Source organism: Oncorhynchus clarkii, chromosome 12 (genome assembly GCF_045791955.1).
Source record: "Oncorhynchus clarkii lewisi isolate Uvic-CL-2024 chromosome 12, UVic_Ocla_1.0, whole genome shotgun sequence".
Taxonomy (NCBI): Eukaryota; Metazoa; Chordata; class Actinopteri; order Salmoniformes; family Salmonidae; genus Oncorhynchus; species Oncorhynchus clarkii.
The window spans coordinates 57,572,606-57,593,022 of NC_092158.1; the positions used below are offsets into that span (position 1 = coordinate 57,572,606).

At 44.4% G+C, this 20,417-nt stretch overlaps 1 protein-coding gene across 1 annotated transcript in view; it reads left to right on the plus strand.

Moving 5' to 3' along the window:
- Window positions 1-826: 826 nt before the first annotated feature.
- Window positions 827-20,417, plus strand: part of LOC139420859 (zinc finger, ZZ-type with EF hand domain 1) — a 58,653-nt gene continuing 39,062 nt past the window's right edge. The window contains exons 1-29 of the mRNA XM_071171221.1: window positions 827-1,342; window positions 2,200-2,344; window positions 2,573-2,767; window positions 2,994-3,177; window positions 3,467-3,666; window positions 4,223-4,433; window positions 4,830-4,946; window positions 5,645-5,823; window positions 6,613-6,714; window positions 6,821-6,912; window positions 7,087-7,232; window positions 7,457-7,562; window positions 7,902-8,120; window positions 12,065-12,156; window positions 12,401-12,633; window positions 12,835-12,968; window positions 13,089-13,159; window positions 13,309-13,423; window positions 13,596-13,764; window positions 14,544-14,665; window positions 14,953-15,075; window positions 15,347-15,516; window positions 15,853-15,934; window positions 16,810-17,011; window positions 17,206-17,324; window positions 17,510-17,759; window positions 19,373-19,452; window positions 19,659-19,752; window positions 19,878-20,415. Of these exons, the coding sequence (XP_071027322.1) occupies window positions 929-1,342; window positions 2,200-2,344; window positions 2,573-2,767; window positions 2,994-3,177; window positions 3,467-3,666; window positions 4,223-4,433; window positions 4,830-4,946; window positions 5,645-5,823; window positions 6,613-6,714; window positions 6,821-6,912; window positions 7,087-7,232; window positions 7,457-7,562; window positions 7,902-8,120; window positions 12,065-12,156; window positions 12,401-12,633; window positions 12,835-12,968; window positions 13,089-13,159; window positions 13,309-13,423; window positions 13,596-13,764; window positions 14,544-14,665; window positions 14,953-15,075; window positions 15,347-15,516; window positions 15,853-15,934; window positions 16,810-17,011; window positions 17,206-17,324; window positions 17,510-17,759; window positions 19,373-19,452; window positions 19,659-19,752; window positions 19,878-20,415 (4,904 nt within the window). The 5' untranslated portion in view covers window positions 827-928. The remainder of the gene's footprint in view (window positions 1,343-2,199; window positions 2,345-2,572; window positions 2,768-2,993; window positions 3,178-3,466; window positions 3,667-4,222; window positions 4,434-4,829; window positions 4,947-5,644; window positions 5,824-6,612; window positions 6,715-6,820; window positions 6,913-7,086; window positions 7,233-7,456; window positions 7,563-7,901; window positions 8,121-12,064; window positions 12,157-12,400; window positions 12,634-12,834; window positions 12,969-13,088; window positions 13,160-13,308; window positions 13,424-13,595; window positions 13,765-14,543; window positions 14,666-14,952; window positions 15,076-15,346; window positions 15,517-15,852; window positions 15,935-16,809; window positions 17,012-17,205; window positions 17,325-17,509; window positions 17,760-19,372; window positions 19,453-19,658; window positions 19,753-19,877; window positions 20,416-20,417) is intronic.

Sequence of the window (20,417 nt, forward strand, 5' to 3'; positions counted from 1 at the left end):
TGTTTCTAGCTCCAACAGTGCAGTAATATCTAACAAGTAAGATCTAACAATTTCACAACAATACACACATTTAAAGTAAAGGAATGGAGTTAAGAATATATACATATTTGGACGAGTAATGTCGGAGCGACATAGACTAAAATACAGTAGAATATAATATATACATATGAGATGAGTTGTGCAAAATATGTAAACATTATTGGATGGACAGGTAAAGGCCCTTGCTGTTCTCTCCGCTGTACAGAGATAACTCCTCTTTGGTTATGCGCTGCACAGGTCGTCAGTGATGTGGGCACAGTCCTGGTGTAGTAATAGTAAAGATGTTCTCATCTGTGGTATTAGTATTGCCACTAATACACAAATAAATTAAATTATAAACCCTAGCATTATGTCGAAGCCTTCGCAGCTCAGCTATTCCTTGTCATGTGCCGTTACATTTTGTCAATTAATTAAACATGTTTAAAAATAATCGCCGTTTCTGTATTTTTATTTCCGGGTATGCGTTTAATCCACTGCGCATGCTCACATCAGTGCAGAGTTACAAACCACATAGTTTATATAGCTCCCTGGTTTGGCTTGGTGTCCGCACGTTCAGCAATGCACGGTATAATCGTGAATCTGAGAGTTTTGTACTGCAGCTATATCATGAATAGTTTTATATAAGAATAGGCCTACATCAAATATTGTTTTCTATATGCATCTACGCTATTTCATGATCCGGGCCTAGAACGTACACGCCCATTGGGTCCAAAGTTTCTGATGACGTAGCGAGCGATCTAGTAGGGCACGTACTGAACGTCAATGCGGTAGTGGAACGAAACGGAAGAACACAGGTTGGAAAGGGCTGTGGATTTTTCAATCCCGTTTACAAAACTGTCTCCAACCGGACCTCTACGAATTTTAGGAAAGCCAGAGGCCGCTATACAACATGGGAAACGCAGAGAGCGGCTGCGGAGGTGGTAGTGGGGACGAGGAGGATGTCGAAGCCGAAAGCCCCGGGTTCGCGGAAGGCAGTCCGGCCTCTGCGGCCACGGGCGTCGGCGTTGCTAACAGTGGAGGCTCTGGTTCTGGAAGGAGTGGAAGGGGATCGAATAACCCTCCAGTGCCGGGCTGCGGACCACCTACCCCAGGGGTGCTTTTAGAGCAAGTCAAACTGAGGGAGGCGGCGGCCCGCATTAGCGACTCGGGGGTCGCCATTCCTGAGTCGGTCCTGGCCGGGAATGAGGGTGTCCTGGTGCGGTGGCTCGAGGACCGGTTGAGCCGGGGAGAGGAGTCTGTAAATGTGGAACAATTTTGCGAGATGCTCGAGAGCCGAGACGCTCCGCGAGATGAGTGCGAAGAGGTACAGTATTTCCGCGATAACTACCATAATATAAAGCCCACAATATTTCTTATACCTCAATGTTATCATAGGAAGAGCGAGTGTCCACCATTATGTGATTCGCAGCTGAGTGGCTGAAAGTGTTTTGTTTACATTGTAGGCCTGGTTACATGTCCTCTGACTAACCCATGCCAAGCAATAAGTGTGTCACGACACCACGAGCCATAAAGGGACATTATGTGCTGTCAGACCTTTACGTTTGTCAGTGATCATTGATATTTTGATGCCAAACCTTCCTATTTTCTGCTCTATCTACAACAAGCTGCATTGTACTTTTTGTAGACCTTTTAGCTACGTTTTCTGTCACGAGTTGATATATGAATAGGACCTGCTCCGTAATGAATAGCTTTGCCTTTATCTCTGTCAATGTAGGACATTGTGTGCCTATGGCAGGGTAGGCATGCTTCAGAATGCTATGGAATCCTGACTCACAGTAACATCCACAATCCATAGAAACAGTATACCTGTCTGGTTTGACAGAGAGACACAAAACAATTATAGTGTAATCTCATAACAGATTATCAGCATAGGCAGATATCAAATAGCTCCATGTTTTGGTTCTAGGGTCTGTGTCACTTTTATCCTGAGCTGACAGTTGTCGGGCCTTTCCTGGGAAGATTGTTGTAGAGGCCAGGGGGGTCAAGGCATTGGCAATGTGTCTACCTCAGGTCAGTGTGTCAAAAATATTAGCTTCTCTCCTAACCCCGTCACCCAGGTGACGTCCTAGTGTAGACTGAAGCAGAGGTGAACAACCTGCGTAGTTGAATGTCTATGTCCCTATGAGTGTATTTCCTCATGTTTCTCTGTCCCTGCCCTAGGCCTTTGGTCAGTTTGACGCAGAGGGAGATGGAGTGGTGGACGTCGAGAACATGCTGATGGCTCTGAAGAACTCCAACGGGGCCAATCTACAGGGAGAGCTGAGTCACGTGATCAGACAACTCCAGGCATGCACCCTAACCCCAGGTAGGAACAGACCCAATGTGATACTGATGTATGTTATAGGTTAATGGGGAGTTATGTTGTGGTGGGTATTCTGTACATTGTGGGGAGTTGCGATAGGAAGACTGGGGAAAGGATAGGGGCAGAGGGCATAGAGGACAGAGGGATAGGCAAAGATGTAGGTAAAAGGGATTGATGTGTTCACCAACAGCATGATACATCTTATATGTGTATCTTCCTTCTTTATTTTAGGATTCGTTGACATATTCTCCAAGTCCAAAGACAGGTTGGGAGCGCACGCCTCAAAGATCCTGAAGTTCCTCCACAGGAACCGTATTCCCAGTAGTGCCATCCCTTTCCCTGTTCTAGAGGGATACAACAGCATTTGTACCATGAGGTCTACCGTGGTGCAGGACTTCCTAGAGTTCCTCCTTCAGAAGGAGAAAGGTAAACAAAAAGTATTATAAAATATCGATAGAATACCCTCTGGGAACATGAATGTTGTTAAATTAGCACAAGGAGATTGCCGTGTACTAACAACCTATTATTACACATCAATTACACACATATTCAGATCATGAATGTCCTGTAATACTAGTTTACCCTTTATTCACCATGAAACAACACCTCAGTTTGTCTCATTGGGCTGGTTCTCCTCTCTCCCTCCTCCCAGACTTAGACATCCAGTACAGGGCAGAGTTGAACCGGGACCCAGAGGTGGATAAAGTGAAGGTGGTCACACAGTGCTACAACTTCATAGAAGCTTCGTCCAATGCCGCGGACATCCACAAGATGACCAACGGAGAGACTGTGACCTTCTGGCAGTCAGACGGCAGCGCCCGCTCACACTGGATAAGGTGAGAGACAACAGCTAACAAGCATGGCTTTTTAATCAGGATTAGATCCAAGCCGTTCACATCCAGCTTGAAAGGGAGCTGTGGCTAGCTTTCTAATGTACCTCTGTAGTTTATTTATATATATTTATCTTTGAGTACACTATTATCTTTGAGTTCAAATGTTGTTTGATTTCCTTGTGTCCAGGCTAAAGTGTCATGTTTAGGGCAATGAGTTTTACCTGATCAAGTCACATTCTCAGGTTAAACTCGGGGCCCTACTTTTCATTTGACCTTATCGTCGTATTTTCAGGTTGAAGATGAAGCCGGACGTGGTGCTGCGTCGCCTGGCCATCGCAGTGGCATCCAACGACCACAGCTACATGCCCCAGCTGGTGTCGGTGGCCGTGGGCAAGAACCGGCGATCGCTGCAGGAGATCAAGGATGTGCGCATCCCCTCCAACGTCACAGGTTACGTGGCCCTGCTGGAGAACGCCAACATCACTCACCCCTGTGAGTCAGTCGCTGTCTGCCTGCCTGCATGTCACAAGGGCCTTTCACTCCAGAAAAGAATGATACAGATCGATGTGGGTGCAATCCACCCGGATCATGAGTCTAATGTGAAAGCTCCTACTTTATTACACACTACTCAATTAATCTAGTTCCTCCAGTTAGTATTTTGGGGAGGCTAGAAGTCTGCTTCTCTGGTTAAGCTTCTGTTTGAAATCGATTCTCCCTGGATTTTGAATACAGTATACATCAGGGGTCAGCAAACTTTTTGGCTCAAGGGCCACATTGGGATTTTGAAATTCATTGGCGAAAAAGAGCAGTTATTTCAAAACGTATATCCATGATATTTTCTGCATACTTTCTATCTAGTTTTAGATGTGTTTATTTATTTTATTACTCAATTCATCAGGCCGTAGACCACCCCTGGTGACAGAGTTTTTAGTTTAATATGTTTTTGTTCAGTGTGCCAACTGAAGACATGTACCCTCTGGGATTAGTCAAGTATTTCTGTCGGATCCTATCCCACGCCATTCAAATCATTCCGCTCTGTGGCCTCCAGACATCCAGATCAACATCAAGCGGTGCCTGAGTGATGGTTGTGACACGCGGATCCACGGGCTGAAGACCCTGGGCTACCAGATCACCAAGAGTAAAGAGGTGTCTGTGTCTGATGCCTCGGCTATCTGGTACCTGTCACTGCTCACCTCCCTGGTCACAGCCTCAATGGAGACCAACCCTGTCCTGGCACAGACTGTCCTACAGAGCACACAGTGAGTACCAACTAGAGACAGGGTTATGGAAGGGTGCTATGTCATGCTTATTAAGGGGTCGTAGTAGGAGTGCTGATCTAGGATCAGGTCCCCACCTGTCCCTATATATTCTTATTCATTATGATCTAAAAGGTGAAACTCCTACTCTGAGAGGCTTTGTGGATACGGGCTCTGATGTTATGAATGGGTCTATTGCATGCGTATGAAGGGATCATCATTAGGGCCAGGAGTTTTTTTCTGACCACTTGACCTAACCAGGAACAACTCCTAGTTGTCATGATTATGAAGAGGTTCTGCAGCATTTCACTTTTGTCACCAGTAATTGAATGCTTTGACTTGACTTTTTGTTGTGGCACTGTGTCTGAGAGCTTGGTTTCTTCTGTTCCCTCCTCGTAGAAAAGCCTTAAAGCACATGCCACCACTGTCCTTAACGCCGTCGTCCACCGAGTTCCCCAAGTTCTTCTCCATGAACATCCTCGAGGAGGTGGACGGGTTCCTGCTCAGAATAGCAGAGTAAGTCTATAGTAGTAGTAACTATATAATGAGTATGACTGACAATTAAAAACATTCAAATGAGAATAGCAGAATAATGCGTAGATCCTGTGATTACATCATTACACTGGCCTCTCTATGCTGATAATCTCGGAGCCTACCATGTTTACATGATTATGTTGACATTTTTTATTTATTTTATTTATTATGGATCCCCATTAGCTGCTGCCAAGGCAGCAACTACTCTTCCTGGGGTCCAGCGACATCAAGGCAGTTATATACAATTACAAATATTACATGACATTACATTTCAGAACACTTTTCACAACACGTTAAATGTGTTCCCTCAGGCCTCTACTCTACCATCACATACTGTATCTTCTACTATACAAAATCCATGTGTATGTGTGTGTGAGCATGTGTATGAGTGTGTCTGTACAGATATCAGCACATTGATTGAGTGGTGATATTCTCTGTATTACCTTAACTCTTTGTAAATACTCTCACTATCTTTTTCTCGCGTGTAGACATGCACACACGCACCCCCCCTCTCTCTCTTCTCTCCCCCTCACACACTATCTCGCACTTTCTTTCTCTCGCACACTCTATCTTATGTATATCTCACACCCACTCACCATCTTTCTGTTTGTCTTTACACTCAATCACTCTCAGCCTCACACAATTTTTTTCCCCCTCTTTCTCTCTTCATCCCCCTGTAGTTGCTGTGTGACCCCTGATGCAGAACTGACCCTGTTGGCCTTTGCCCTGGCCCGGGGCAGTGTGGCTAAGATCCTCCAATCCCTGTCTGGTATCAGTGAGCACCTGGAGGCAGAGTACAGAGCCTCGTCCCTCATCTCCTCCATGGCCTCAGTCAGACTGCGCCTGCTCTATCGCAACGGTAACCTCAACCAACCCCGCTTACAGTATCCTTCTCCCGGTCTTCAGCCAACCCCGCTTACAGTATCCTTCTCCCGGTCTTCAGCCAACCCGCTTACAGTATCCTTCTCCCGGTCTTCAGCCAACCCCGCTTACAGTATCCTTCTCCCTGTCTTCAGCCAACCCGCTTACAGTATCCTTCTCCCGGTCTTCAGCCAACCCGCTTACAGTATCCTTCTCCCTGTCTTCAGCCAACCCGCTTACAGTATCCTTCTCCCGGTCTTCAGCCAACCCGCTTACAGTATCCTTCTCCCGGTCTTCAGCCAACCCCGCTTACAGTATCCTTCTCCCGGTCTTCAGCCACCCCGCTTACCTTATCCACTATGTCCCTCATGCCGTATGGCCGTAGTAGTTGAGGCAATGGGCTGCTGACCAGACAATTCTGGCAATGGTGCTGTGATTATGCTTTAGATCAGTGTTTCCAATATGGTGGGCCAGGATCAAGCCTGATTCTTTTTGAATCGCGTGTAGACACTAGTTCCTGGATAGAAACGTATTTGTGGGACACAAGAAAACTTTAGGGTTACAAAGAATTTGAGGATTCTGGATTTTCTGGTTGGAGGATTCCGGATTTCCTGAATATTCCCTCCCGATTCCGGGAATCTTCCAACCAGGTTTTCTAGAAAAACCTGTGAATTTGGAGAAATTTACCAGAATTTTGCAACCCTAGTTAGATTACAAATGGTTTGCGACCATCGACCTTTAGATATGGCTGTTCTGAAGTGATTGCGTGTCTTGTGCCCTACTCTAGGGAAGACCCTTCAGTTGCACCTGCAGGCCTGTGATGTGAAGGGCAAAGAGGAGAAGTCGGGACCAGAGAACATGCTGACTGAATCCGCCGCCACTGGAGACGGTATAGTTACTGCAGTCTCTCTTGTCTCTCTCTCTCGTTCACGCTCTCCAAGTATGTGCATGTTTGAGTTTGCATGCTTAATCAGTTGCTCTAATGTTCTGTACAGGGTTTCTCACAGAAAGTGGTAAGAAGAGAGCTAGCGTGATCCTGTCTACAGAAGACCAGAGCAACTTCCAGGTCACTCAGATGAAGGTTAAAGTGAGTGTGTGTGTAGTGTTCATATCTTGCAATAGTGCATTGGTGTTCACAGCAATGGGGTTCTCATGAAGTATTAAGCATCCTCTATCAGTCTATTTGTGGCATAGTGTGTGTTTGCACTTTTGCTCCCTACCATTTGCTGTTTTCTCCCATACGATCTGTGTTTTTCAACAGGTCCGTAAAGGTGCCATTGGAGCAAAGTGTGGCCTGGTGTTTGCCTACAGTGAAGGAGACACCTTTGATGCAGAAAAACACTTCAAGAGGTTTAAGAAGTATGACTCCTGGAACTACAAGGACTACAAGGAGTTTGTGCAAGACAAGTAAGGACCTCCCCGGAGTGGTACCTGTTGAACCCCGATGAACTGCCTATTTATTTTCTTCTGGATTTAACTCGGTAGTAGTACAGTCGTCTCATGCACCAGACATCCTACCCATGTTCGAGGCCTTGAACTAGAGTCAGTATAGTGACCTGTTCCGAATGAATGAATATGACAGTTCCATACGAATGTCTGACCCCTGGTTTGTCATGTGACCTACCTTGCAGTCTGAGGATTCCACTGCAGGCGGAGGATGAGCCCATTGGCTGGTTTGAGCTGGAGGATGACTGGAACGATGTGGAGATCAAACTGCAGACTTGTCGCGTTGCAAAGGTACTCAACACTCTTTCGCGCTCTCTATCTCTCTCTTTTTTCTAGTTTTACTATCGCTCTCTGCCCTGTCCAAATTATTGTTTCTCCCTCCTCTCATTCAACCACTCTTCAATACTTTCTCTCTCTGACACTCAACTCCCCTGCTCCTCCCTCTCCTCCCCATCTACCAATCAAATAAGAGTATCTATGTGCAGAAATCAGATATTACTATGTTTCCCAATGTGTAATGTTAATTGTGTGAATCCATCAATTAGCGGTGTAAGAATAGTCCCACCATCCACATTTATGTAACACTCATACTGATAACTGTGAAGTGACTCTCTCCCCCCCCTCCCCCAGTTCCTGATGGTGAAGTTCCTGTGTGCGCGGCAGGACAGTGCAGAGCGTCTGGGCGTCCAGTCCCTGTCCTTCAGTGGGTACCTGTGTCCCGGGGCCGAGAGGCTGGATGATCTGGACGACCTGAGCCCACAAGGAGATGGCTCAGAGGGGGACATGGTCACTGGACTCACCCTGCTCAAGAAGACCCTCTTCTTCATCCAGCAGCTCACACGAGACATGGTACCCACTGTCAGTAGTACCCTCAGTCATTATACTGTAAGATTAGATTTTATTTTATTATTAAAGTGTTATGCATATTAGCGCCACACTGGCAGTCACAAGTTATGACCGCAGAAAAATTACATTTGACCCGTGATTAGCGATAACTAGGCTTCTCCAAAACTGTGATGCCACTGATAGTCATTAGTAGCCTACCAAACTTGCTAACAGCTAGCGCTCTATTGTCCCTCTAATCATTCTGACATCAATGCAAATACAATCGAAAATCGAATCAAAAACTTCATGAGAGCCCTGGCATTCAGAGTTTGACCGGAATAGGATCACCTGTTGCACAGCGAGAACTCACAGCGAGAGCTCCTTGTAGCTGGTTAATTCATGGAATGAAATAAGTGTTCCTATAAGTTCATGTTGCACAACATTTCTATAGGCTATGCAATTGCGTAAGAATACAGAGTTTTGATGGCCTCTATTAAAAAGGATCCCATCAGCTTTCTATAGGCTTGCTATATTTATATATATTTAACTTCAGAGTAGCCTACCTGGCTGGCATGAAAATTAACCGCAGAAAAAGCGTCTGCCATTTAAGTGCATATGGATTACATGTCTTTTTTTTATCTGCTCATTCCATGACAGACTGACCAGGTGAATGGGCAATACAAAATATTTAAGTGGCTGTGAACGGGGTATGATAGTAGGTGCCAGGCGAACCGATTTGAGCGTGTCAAGGACTGCGACGCTGCTGGGTTTTTCACACTCAACAGTTTCCTGTGTGTATCAAGAATGGGCCACCACCAAAAGGACATCCAGCCAACTTGACACAACTGTGGGAAGCATTAGTCAACATGGGCCAGCATCCCTGTGCAACACTTTCAACACCTTGTCGAGTCCCAATCCCAGACGAATTGAGGCTGTTCTGAGAGCAAAAGGGGTTGCAACTCAATATTAGGAAGGTGTTCCTGATGTTCTGTACACACAGTGGCAAGAAAAAGTATGTGAACCCTTTGGAATTACCTGGATTTCTGCATAAATTGGTCATAAAATGTGATCTGATCTTCGTCTAAGTCACAACAATAGACCAACACAGTCTGCTTAAACTAATACACACAAACAATGGTATGTTTTCATGTCTTTATTGAGCACAATGTGTAAACATTCACAGTGCAGGGTAGAAAAACTATGCAAACCCTTAGATTTAATAACTGGTTGACCCTCCTTTGGCAGCAATAACCTCAACCGAATGTTTTCTGTAGTTGCGGATCAGACTTCACAACGGTCAGGAGGAACTTTGAACCATTCCTCTTTAACAAAACGGTTTCAGTTCAGCAATATTCTTTGGATGTCTGTTGTGAACCGCTCTCCTGAGCTCATGCCATAGCAACTCAAATCGAGTTGAGGTAACTCCAGAAGGTACATTTTCTTCTGTTGAAGCATTTCTGTTGTTGATTTACTTCTGTGTTTTGGGTTGTCCTGTTGCATAACCAAACTTCTGTTGAGCTTCAATTGACGGACAGATAGCCTAACATTCTACTGTAAAATGTCTTGATAAACTTCCAATGTAATTTTTCTGTTGATGCTAGCAAGCTGTCCAGGCCCTGAGGCAGCAAAGCAGCCCCAAACCATGATGTTTCCTCCATCATATTTTACAGTTGGGATGAGGTTTTGATGTTGGTGTGCTGTGCCTTTTTTTTATCCACACATATTGTTGTGTGTTCCTTCCAAACATCTGAACTTTAGTTTAATCTGTCCACAGAATATTTTGTCAGTAGCGCTGTTGAACATTCAGGTGCTCTTTTGCGAACTTCAGATGTGCAGCAATGTTTTTTTTGGACAGCAGTGGCTTCTTCCGTGGTGTCCTCCCATGAACATCATTCTTGTTTAGTGTTTTACGTATAGTAGACTCGTCAAGAGATTTTACCATGTTCCAGAGATTTCTGTCAGTCTTTAGACACTCTAGGATTCTTCTTAACCATTGAGCATTCTGCACTGTGCTCTTGCAGTCATCTTTTCAGGACGGCCACTCCTAGGGAGAGTAGCAATACTGCTGAACTTTCTCCATTTATAGACCATTTGTCTTACCGTGGACTGATGAACGTCAAGGCTTTTAGATATATTTTTGTAGGCCTTTCCAGCTTTATGCAAGTCAACAATTCTTAATCTTAGGTCTTCTGAGATCTCGTTTGTTCGAGGCATGGTTCACATCAGGCAATGCTTCTTGTGAATTGCATTTTGAGTGTTTTTTATAGGGCAGGGCAGCTCTCACCTACATCACCTGTCTCATTGATTGGACTCCAGGTTAGCTGACTTCTGACTCCAATTAACTTTTGGCAAAGTCATTAGCCTAGGGGTTCACATACTTTTTCCAACCTACACTGTGAATGTTTAAATTACGTATTCAATATAGACAAGAACAATACAATACTTTGTTATTAGTTTAAGCACACTGTTTGTCAATTGTTGTGACTTAGATGAAGATCAGATCAAATTTTATGACCAATTTATGCAGAAATCCAGGTAATTCCAAGGGGTTCACATACTTTTTCTTGCCACTGTATATTATTTAATATATGTAAAGACCAGACTAAATTGAGAATAGTCTGATTAGTGAGAGTATTATCTAGTGCTTGTCAAATTGTGAATGAGAGACTGATGAAGTGTGTTTTTTCAAATCATTATTAGTTGCAAAATCTAAACATATAGCCTAACCTTTGTATTCCAACTAAATTTATATAAATAAGTCAATTTGGCATGTAGGAGTACCTATTTCTTTGTTAACCGCTCAACATAGAATAGCCACTCTCCCTCAAATCGTTTGGAGACAATATCCTTTCTCTTTTATTCAGCTATGTTTATTGTATTGTTTTTTTACTATAAAATAATATAAAATAATACCTCTGGAATTATAAGCAAATCTTGTCTGCTAAATCAACTAGTATAGCCCACAGCCATATGACATAGCCAGATCAGGACCTAACATAAGGATGACCCAGAATAGGCTATTCTATTCTTTTCAAATAGGCTACTTTTTTTTCATGTCATAATGTTTATTTAGCAAATAAATATTGGATTTATTGTGAAGGTGTAGGCTATATTAAATGGATTTATTGTGAAGGTGTAGGCTATATTAAATGGATTTATTGTGAAGGTGTAGGCTATATTAAATGGATTTATTGTGAAGGTGTAGGCTATATTAAATGGATTTATTGTGAAGGTGTAGGCTATATTAAATGGATTTATTGTGAAGGTGTAGGCTATATTAAATGGATTTATTGTGAAGGTGTAGGCTATATTAAATGGATTTATTGTGAAGGTGTAGGCTATATTAAATGGATTTATTGTGAAGGTGTAGGCTATATTAAATGGATTTATTGTGAAGGTGTAGGCTATATTAAATGGATTTATTCTACTTTTTTAAATGTTTGAAAGGTCTGCATCAGTGGCTTGTGGGCTGTGCGCGGAAGCCGGAGATGCTTAACGTGTTTGTTAATTGTTGGCGGAGAATGACCGCGAGACCTGCAGTTAATTGCATGACAATCACCGGCTGAGAAAATGTCATGACCGCGACAGTCATAGTCATGCGTCTTTAATAATGCCCAGCCTAAATGTGCTTATAAGACACTATTTGCTGCAGCAAAATAAAATGAATCATTATATTTGCCCACTTATACACTACGTATCTCAGTGTGGTCTGTACATGTTGACTGTCTTTTAAGTCCAAGCTCAAGATGGGAGACAAATTAATAAGGCCAATTAAGTGAACTGAACTTAATTTAGGTCCGTCAGTTCTCAATACAGCTGTTGTATTCGTTTTTAGCTCTCAGATTTTAAATGGTGTAGTCGAATAACATTGATTTGACAATGATGTTATTTGATGATCATGCTGATTGCCTGTGCATCAAATAGCTTGATAAAGACGTGATATATCTCCTCTGTATCTAACTCTGTAGGATGTGTCCCTGTTCAAGCAGAAGTTTCTACTGGATTTCAGTGGCCTCAACCTCATCCTGTTCTGGAGCTTCTATAACAAACTCCGGGAGATGTGAGTACAGAGAGACATTATACACTAGATATGAGTCATGATTACCTATTCTGTCCATGGCCCTTCCTGTATAGTTAAAGTGAACGTTTGTGTTGGTTTAATTATGGTGTGGTCATTGTGGTTCGGGATGAAGACATCTCATCACACGGTCACACATGGGACTGCTGCTTTTGTGGTCTGTGATTGGAGTATGATCGGCGTATGACATCTGTCTAACCAACCTTCTGTCGCTCTGTCTTCCCAGTGAGGGAGAGGAGGTGATGAAGAGCAGAGTGCTGGTGCTTCAGCTGCTCCAGAACTGTTTCGCCGTGCTGCCCAGCCCCAGCTCGCTGGAATTCCGTGGCCTAGAGGAGAGCAGGGGGACTGAGGATGGAGCAGTAACCTCAGCATCAGCCTCCGCATCCCCGTCCACATCCAGCAGTAGCGAGCCAGACTCTGCCAGGGCAGTGTGGGAGCTCTACACCCACCTCTGTCAAAGTAAAGGCCTTGTACATCTATTAGACACACAATGGTACCGCTGTATCAGTAGTTTCAGTGTTCCTTTTCGTAAAATGCAATGTGCTCTTGGAAGGCAAGGGAAAATATAAAAAATGATAAAAAAGCTACTGGGGACTGGTATAAAGAGTATTGGAAGTGGAGAAGGTTTAAAGTCGTGATTTGTGTTGTTGTGTTGAGCAGTTGTAGATGGTCCGGAGGCTGAGGGGACTGTGGACAAAGCCCTGAGGAAGGAGGCAGTGAAAGCCGTTCTGAACGGAGCGGCCATCTTCTTCCCAGACAAACAAAGCAGAAGAGACAAACTCTTCCACATGATGGTGAGTGACTGGGAAAGAGCTCCATCTGCTGCTTGACAGACCATTGGCATTGGGGGAACTTTGTGCTGTTTCTGTTGCTGTTAACAGCTATACACGATATTCTCTTTTTAATTGTTTCAGAAAAACATCACAGAGGAGGATCAGCCAGAGTCTGTGAAGTTGACGTTTGAATCGCTTTGTAATTACTTCAGGTAATAATGTGTATATATACACACACACACACACACACACACACACACACACACACACACACACACACACACACACACACACACACACACACACACACACACACAATTGGTGAATTAGAGCTCAGTTGTCTTCCCTTCCTCTGCTACAGTGACCAGGATCCCAGTGGCCTTCTCCTGCTCCCTCCTAAAGGAGCTCCTTCAGACTTTGACATCAGCCCCATCCTCAGTGTCATGGAGACCTTGCTACTGGTGGCCACTCGGGAAGTGAGTCCCCTAGTGGAGCAAATGGCCTCAACAGTGCACCTGTTTTGGGCAGTTTCCTTGACCTCGTTCCAAACTGTAATGACAAAATGTTGTGTTAATTAAGGTAATCTCTTCTGTATGTCTCTCTCTCTCTCTCTCCCTCTCTCTCTCTCTCTCTCTCTCTCTCTGTCAGTGTGAGGTGATGATGGTGGATGTGAGTGGCGGGGCCAGCAGGAAGGTGCTACTGTCTCTGTTCTGGGCTCTGCAGGGCAGCCTGCTCTCCTGGTGTTACCTGCAACTCAAAGGAGGGGTTGCTGCAGCCCCCACCGCTGCAGACCTGGCCAGAGATATTCTCCTCAAATGTAAGTGTCTCACCAATATGTCTGACTTTCAATATCCCTGTGTACAGGCTCTCCTAGTTAGTTAGTTGAAGAGGAATAAATGAACAGCATGTCCTTGATTTGTTGTTACATAGAACAATGCTGTCAATGGATGCTAGAGTGGGTCATTGAATTAAAGGACTGATTAACTTTATTTTTTTTACCAAATCAACGTAAATAGCTTATTACAGTAGGGCCCAAACACTTTTTTTTGCAATTGAACTTGGTTTGGGTGAAACTTATCCTACCTGCAATATACTTCCTCATTGCTTGTTCTGCAGTATGGGAGCCACGGATAAACATGAACAAAGGCTCCAAAGGCACCCAAATACATCCTCTTAGAAACGGCAAATGCTCCCACGTGGAAATGTAACGCTGAAGTCCAAAACGGAATAAAACTTTGCGGATAATTTAATGTGTGCAGCATCTAAAGACCCGCTAAGAGCTTTGCAGTTTCTAAAAAAAAATATTTAAAAAATACGAATTTGGGTATTTTTGGATGTTTATCTGTAGTTCCCATACTGCAGAACAAGCAATGAGGAAGTATATTGCGGAAAGGTACGTTTCTCAAAACCAAGCCAATTCCTCCAAAAAAGTGTCTCTAACATGCCATTTTCTTAAACAATAGGGATTTTGGGAGGGGGGAAAAAGATGAACCACTCCTTTAATTACACTTGGTGAGGTTGAAGGGAATCTGTATATGAATTAAATTACAGAGATCCACAGCGAATAAATAGTGTGTCTCTTCTTTCTCCCTGTAGATGTGGATCAGTTCCTGGGCAGCACTAAGACCGTGCTGGGAGACCTGCTGCAGAGATACAGTGGAGCTGAAATCACTGACAAACTCAATGGATCCATCCTGGCCATGGCCACCAGACAGATGGTACACTCTCTTTGTTTCTATCACTGTGGAACCCCCCCCCCCCCCTTGCCTCTTATTACTTACTGCATGCTATGTCACTCATTCAATAGTCAGTTCTGCGAATCTGGACATGTAGTAGTTACCCAGCAGTTTGTAAAATCCACCTGTCGCATGTCTGGCCTTTATGTTCTACCTAAACTGAACGAGCTAAAAGTGCCATCACACTGAACCAGAGAGATGCTCATGCTAACCTTCTTGTCTGTCAGATGTTAATGCTAATACCAACCCTCTGGGTCTGTCTCTGTCAGATGATCTTCTTGTTGGAGCTGTGTTTCCTGGACATCCCTCACTGTATTCTGCTCACCAGTTTCTCCTCTCTGGTTGTGCTGCTGAAAAACCTCTCCAGTGAAACGGCAGACATCTTCTCTAAGGTCAGTCAGCCTTCATACTACCGTAGAGGACTGGGACTGTTTGATGTCATGAAGAACTGTATGGTTTATGTAAAAGGAACCGAATGAACCCATATGCTGCTTTTGTCTGATTTGATTATGGTTGCAACATTCCAGCAACTGTCCCAACATGAGAGAATATGATATATCCTCCAACCAGGAATTCTGGAAAACTGCAGCATTTTAGGAAAGTTACCTCAAGTTTGCAACCCTAGATGTGATGTTAATGTGATATGTGTTGTGTCCCTGCCAGGTGGACCTGGAGAGCTGCCAGCAGCCCCAGCAGCCGGTGGTCCTGAGGACCTGGAACATGGAGTCTCCTCATAACTACGAGAACAGCAGACACGAGACCACGATCTTCGCCTGCCCCGGGGCCACTTCCTTCGAGGTGGAATTTGACGAACGCAGTGAGACAGAGAAGAGGTGAGCATAAGAGCCACACACCATTCTGTCTCTCTCTTTATCTCTGTCTTCCTGTCTCTTTTTTTCCCCTCTCTCTCTCTCTATCTCTCTCTCTATCTATCTATCTATCTATCTATCTATCTATCTATCTATCTATCTATCTATCTATCTATCTTCTGTTCTTTTCATTGAACATTATGCCTTATCAGATACTCTTATTCTTAGCATATCTGACCAACTGTTTGCATGCATGTAATTATTTGAATTCCTCTTCATGTGACATAATATCATCAAGAGATTAAGGAAATCTCTTTACATTTCCATTACCTCATGTAGCGTTCTCTTGAATCCTGGCAGATACGACTACCTAGAGTTCACAGACGCCAGAGGAGGGAAGGTCCGCTACGACATGAAGGTCGGGACTGAGAAATGGCCAAAGGTAGGTAACCACGGCTGAGATTAGGGCAGTGGGAAGGTAGGCCCCTAAATGGCAGGTAATCCAAGTAAAAAGACCAGCAGGCGGCTAGTACTTTGCAATAAACTTTTAGTGAACAATAAACAGAAAATATTTACAAAATAATACATATAGGAGCAGCTCAGCATTGTACATGAGGACGCTCAACTGCAGGGTGTTTCTAGAAATAGAGGCGGGGACAAGTAAATATTACATGACAGGAAAATAAACTATATACCTAACATATATGCTACATTTTCACATTGCAAAACACATTCTATAAAAAAGAGACTATCGCGATTATCAAAAACTCAGATAAACAAGGAAAATCCACAATGCTATGCTAGTCAGTCTAGATATGCTAGAAAAATGTTTAGTTCTAGTTGGTTTGTTTAGTCCATGGGGAGCAAATGTATATTTTTGTAGAAGAAAAGGGTCAAAATCAGCACCTCTCATTTTCTCTATTGCCCAGAACTGTAGTTCATTGACTGTGGATAAAGTGGGCTGCTAGAGGGTATTTAAGCTCTAATAGAGCTTTTGTGTTCTGTGTTCCGTGTTCTCAGTGCGCGTGTGGTCTTCCCGATGTATTAGGGCGCTGGATAGCCTTGATGACTCCTTCAGAGGAGCATTTAGTCAGGCTCTTCAGGGTGATTGGCTTGTTGGTTTTTGGATGCGGATATTGTTTCAGTTTTTGTGACTGTGCGTACCAGGAACAGTGTGCGCAGGTAACCACGGCTACCCGAGACAGTACCGAAAGTACTAGGTGTTTACTAAGAAAACGCATGGTGAATTGATAATTGGACAGTTATAACCTATGAATGTGGTAATGACAGTTCTCCATTGTGTTGTTTGCTCCGCAGAAGGTGACGTTTGAGGCTGGACCCCAGCTGCAGTTCCTGTTCCACTCAGACAGCAGCAACAATGAGTGGGGCTATAAGTTCACAGTGACGGCCCACGGCCTGCCTGATATCACCGTGTCCTGGATGTCAGACCTACAGCTCCTGGTGGCCCGACTCATGGGCCGCCTGGCCTCCAGAACCATGGCCCTCAAATCACCCCACGGTGAGAGGGAGGGATTTAGAGGGGTGGAAGAAGGGAAGGAGGTAGGGGGTTAAAGGGCGATGGAGACAGAGATATTGAGAAAAATCTCCCCATTTATGTTCTTTCTCTTAATTCACACACTAAGGCCTGCACCCAAAAGTATTACCCTCCCCAGTATATGTGGTTTTTGATCATATGTGATATGTTGTCATCAGAGATCCGCAGTGTGAAGGAGCTTCCTGCTGGGAAGATGGCCCACGTCCTGTCCTCTCCTCTGTGGAAGCCTGTCTTCAGACACGGACTCATTGAATCTACCCATGTCCACACAGATGAGGTATGGTGTACGAGCACTGAGTCCGTGTTTATATTTGTATATACCTCTCACTCCATAGCTGAATGCCAATGCATAAATGCAGGTCACATCATGTTGTTGCAGCCACAGAATGAAATAGAAAAGTATTTGATTGTATATGTGTGGTTACTGCACTTTCTAATATTCTCTCTTGCTCTGTGAATCAGGTGAAGACATGCCAGCCAGGTTGTTCTGATTGTTTCATGAGATTCTATGACGACTTTGGTCACTGGAACCCGACAGAGGAGCCAATAGACAGCAGGACTCAGTTGATGAAAAGCCTCATGCTGGCCTGCAAGAAGCAGCCAATTAGGAACGAGATAGTTGCGGGGTGGAAGGCTGACATGGCGGTGAATGCCATCTTTGCAGCCATGATTTACCACACACCAGCCCTCAACCAAGCTCTCAGGATCTATGGTAATTGAATAATTAGATTGAGTGATTCATTTAATTTATTTGATAATTACAAAAATGGCGCCATGTTAACCTCACCCCTATTCACTTTTTCTAAAGCAGGATGCCTTTTCACATTTTCTAAATGTCCATATAATCTTCTCCGCATTGTGCTACCTTACGCAAAATGTGCTGTGGCATTGGAACATCTCAAAGCTGCGTTAAGTTTCTTTCAATGAGAAAAGCATTTCCTTTTAGTCTGTTCAACAGTATTGAGACTATCACAGAACTTGATTGATAGATCCATGACTCTGCGAACGACGCAGTACCTGCAGTGAGAAACTGTCAAGGGCTTGAGGTGCTCAACATCAGCTTTTATGCTTGTGTTAAGGCCCCCATTAATCTGAGATTGATCCATTATTTGAAGAATCTCACTCATGATACACTAAAGTATTACCCTCCCTAGTCCCTAGTATATGTGGTTTTGGATCATATGTGATATGGTCTCATCAGAGATCCACAATGTGAAGGAGCTTCCCATTAATCTGAGATTGATCCATTATTTGAAGAATCTCACTTAAATGATACACAAAAGTATTGCAGGTCTGACATCCAGGACACGGTGATATCAGGCAGGCCGCGGGCCGTCACTGTGAACTTATAGCCCCACTCGTTGTTGCTGCTGTCTGAGTGGAACAGGAACTGCAGCTGGGGTCCAGCCTCAAACGTCACCTTCTGCGGAGCAAACAACACAATGGAGAACTGTCATTACCACAGACAGGGGACAAGATGACAATTCATAGGTTATAACTGTCCAATTATCAATTCACCATGTGTTTTCTTAGTAAACACCTAGTAATTTTCAACATTTTCTTTGTGACACACAGAAGAGTCCTGTCACATGGCTGAAAATACTTTCTTTGTGACGCTTTCAGATCGCAGAAATCCCCTCAGAGCAGTTCTGTTGCTGGATCTGGAACGGTTGGAATGATATCACTATTGTGGACTTTACATTTAAGTGACTTGAGGTTCCTACACCTAATGACTAACAAGGTCTCTCAGATTACAGAGAACAGATTCTTTGGGCTGCAAAGGTTAGAGACCCTAACGTTGGAAAGTAATCCTATCATAAACATGGGAAGATTCTGCATTCGTCCATCTCACCTCCCTGAAGAACAGCCAGGGGACAGAGTCATGTCCACGTCATCTTTTGGCTTAACAGGGAGGTGGAGATGACGTGCAAAAATGAAAATGGTGGGCCTTCCGAGTGGCACAGCGGTCTAAGGCGTCACTACAGACCTGGGTTCGATCCTGGGCTGTGTTGCAGACGGACGCGACATTTAGAGTTTTCTTTCTTCTCGACTAAGTTCCTTCCTCCTACATAACTACCTTTATTACAAGAGGAGTATTCAATATTTACAGACTTGGGGTGAAAAACGTATTTATTATTATTATCATTTATTTTTTTACATTTTGTTCTGTGCTATGCTCTTATACGGATGTATACTGGCGTACTGGTGGCCAGTGAGAATAGGACGCTAATCCCTATCATGGTTGTTATGTGCTCAGCGCTGTTGTTGATATCCACTGTTTTAACTAGATTCCCCCCCCCCCCGCTTCCCCTTCTGTACTAGTAGCCAGCCAGGGTGGTCAGGCGAGTCTGAGTGAAGACTTTGTGCAGGTTTTCTCACTGGCTGAGAGCATCAAAACATGGATGGTGAGTGTCTTTTGAGTGAATCATTAAACTCAAATGATCCCTTTGATTGGTTCATTGGCTATACAATTTAATACGGCAATTTAATTATATTTCTATGGGAAATGAACCTAGAAACTGCATATACACACAGCCACACAGAAGACAAATAAAACACAATCAGAGGCCCCTATCAGTGGTGTGAGTGTGTTGTGTTCTGTTGTTTTCAGTTGGAGATGAAGCAGCGGTATCTGGTGGGCAAAATGAATGTCTCTGAGGAGGAGAAGGAGGAGGGCCACTGTGAAGTAACCATGGATGGTCTCGGTGAGCACTACAACCCTTCTGATTTGTATTTTAAACGTACTGATTCAAATATCTTAACTAGAATCATGCATATTTATGGACAAATGCTTCAAATCTCTCCCTCCTGCCACTTCCTTCTCCTCTAGCTGAGATGGTCCTTGGGAAGGCCAATCTTTTGTTGAGATTCCCCCCCAGTGGTGCTTCTTCTCGCTTGGACACCGACTTCTCCAGGGTAGCAGAGGGCAGCGCTGTCCTCCTCCGCTCCACCTCCATATCAGAGGGGGACTTCCAGCCGAGCACCTCGTTGGGAACCCAGTCCTCCCAGGCAGCAGGCTCTGAGGTGGGGGGCTGTGAGGCAAGGTCTGGAGCTGTGCCTGGACCAGGCTGCCCTCATTGTTTCAGGGTTCATCCCCAAGGTTCGACAGCTTCTGACCCAGGGCCGGGCCCATCCAGCCAGGGCCTCCTGGGATCCACAGAGAGCCTGTCTTACCAGCCAGGGGCAGCAGAGCCTGCCTCCCCCTCCACCTTCCCCCGGAAGGCTCCCTCCTTCAGCCGGGGCCGCCTCCGCCTCCTCTCCTTGCGCTCCGTGGAAGAGCCTCGCTCTGTCCCCTCTATCAAGGAACGCTACCCTCTCCTCAAACACATCATCAACTTCATGAAGGACCAGACACTGACTACTGTCAGGT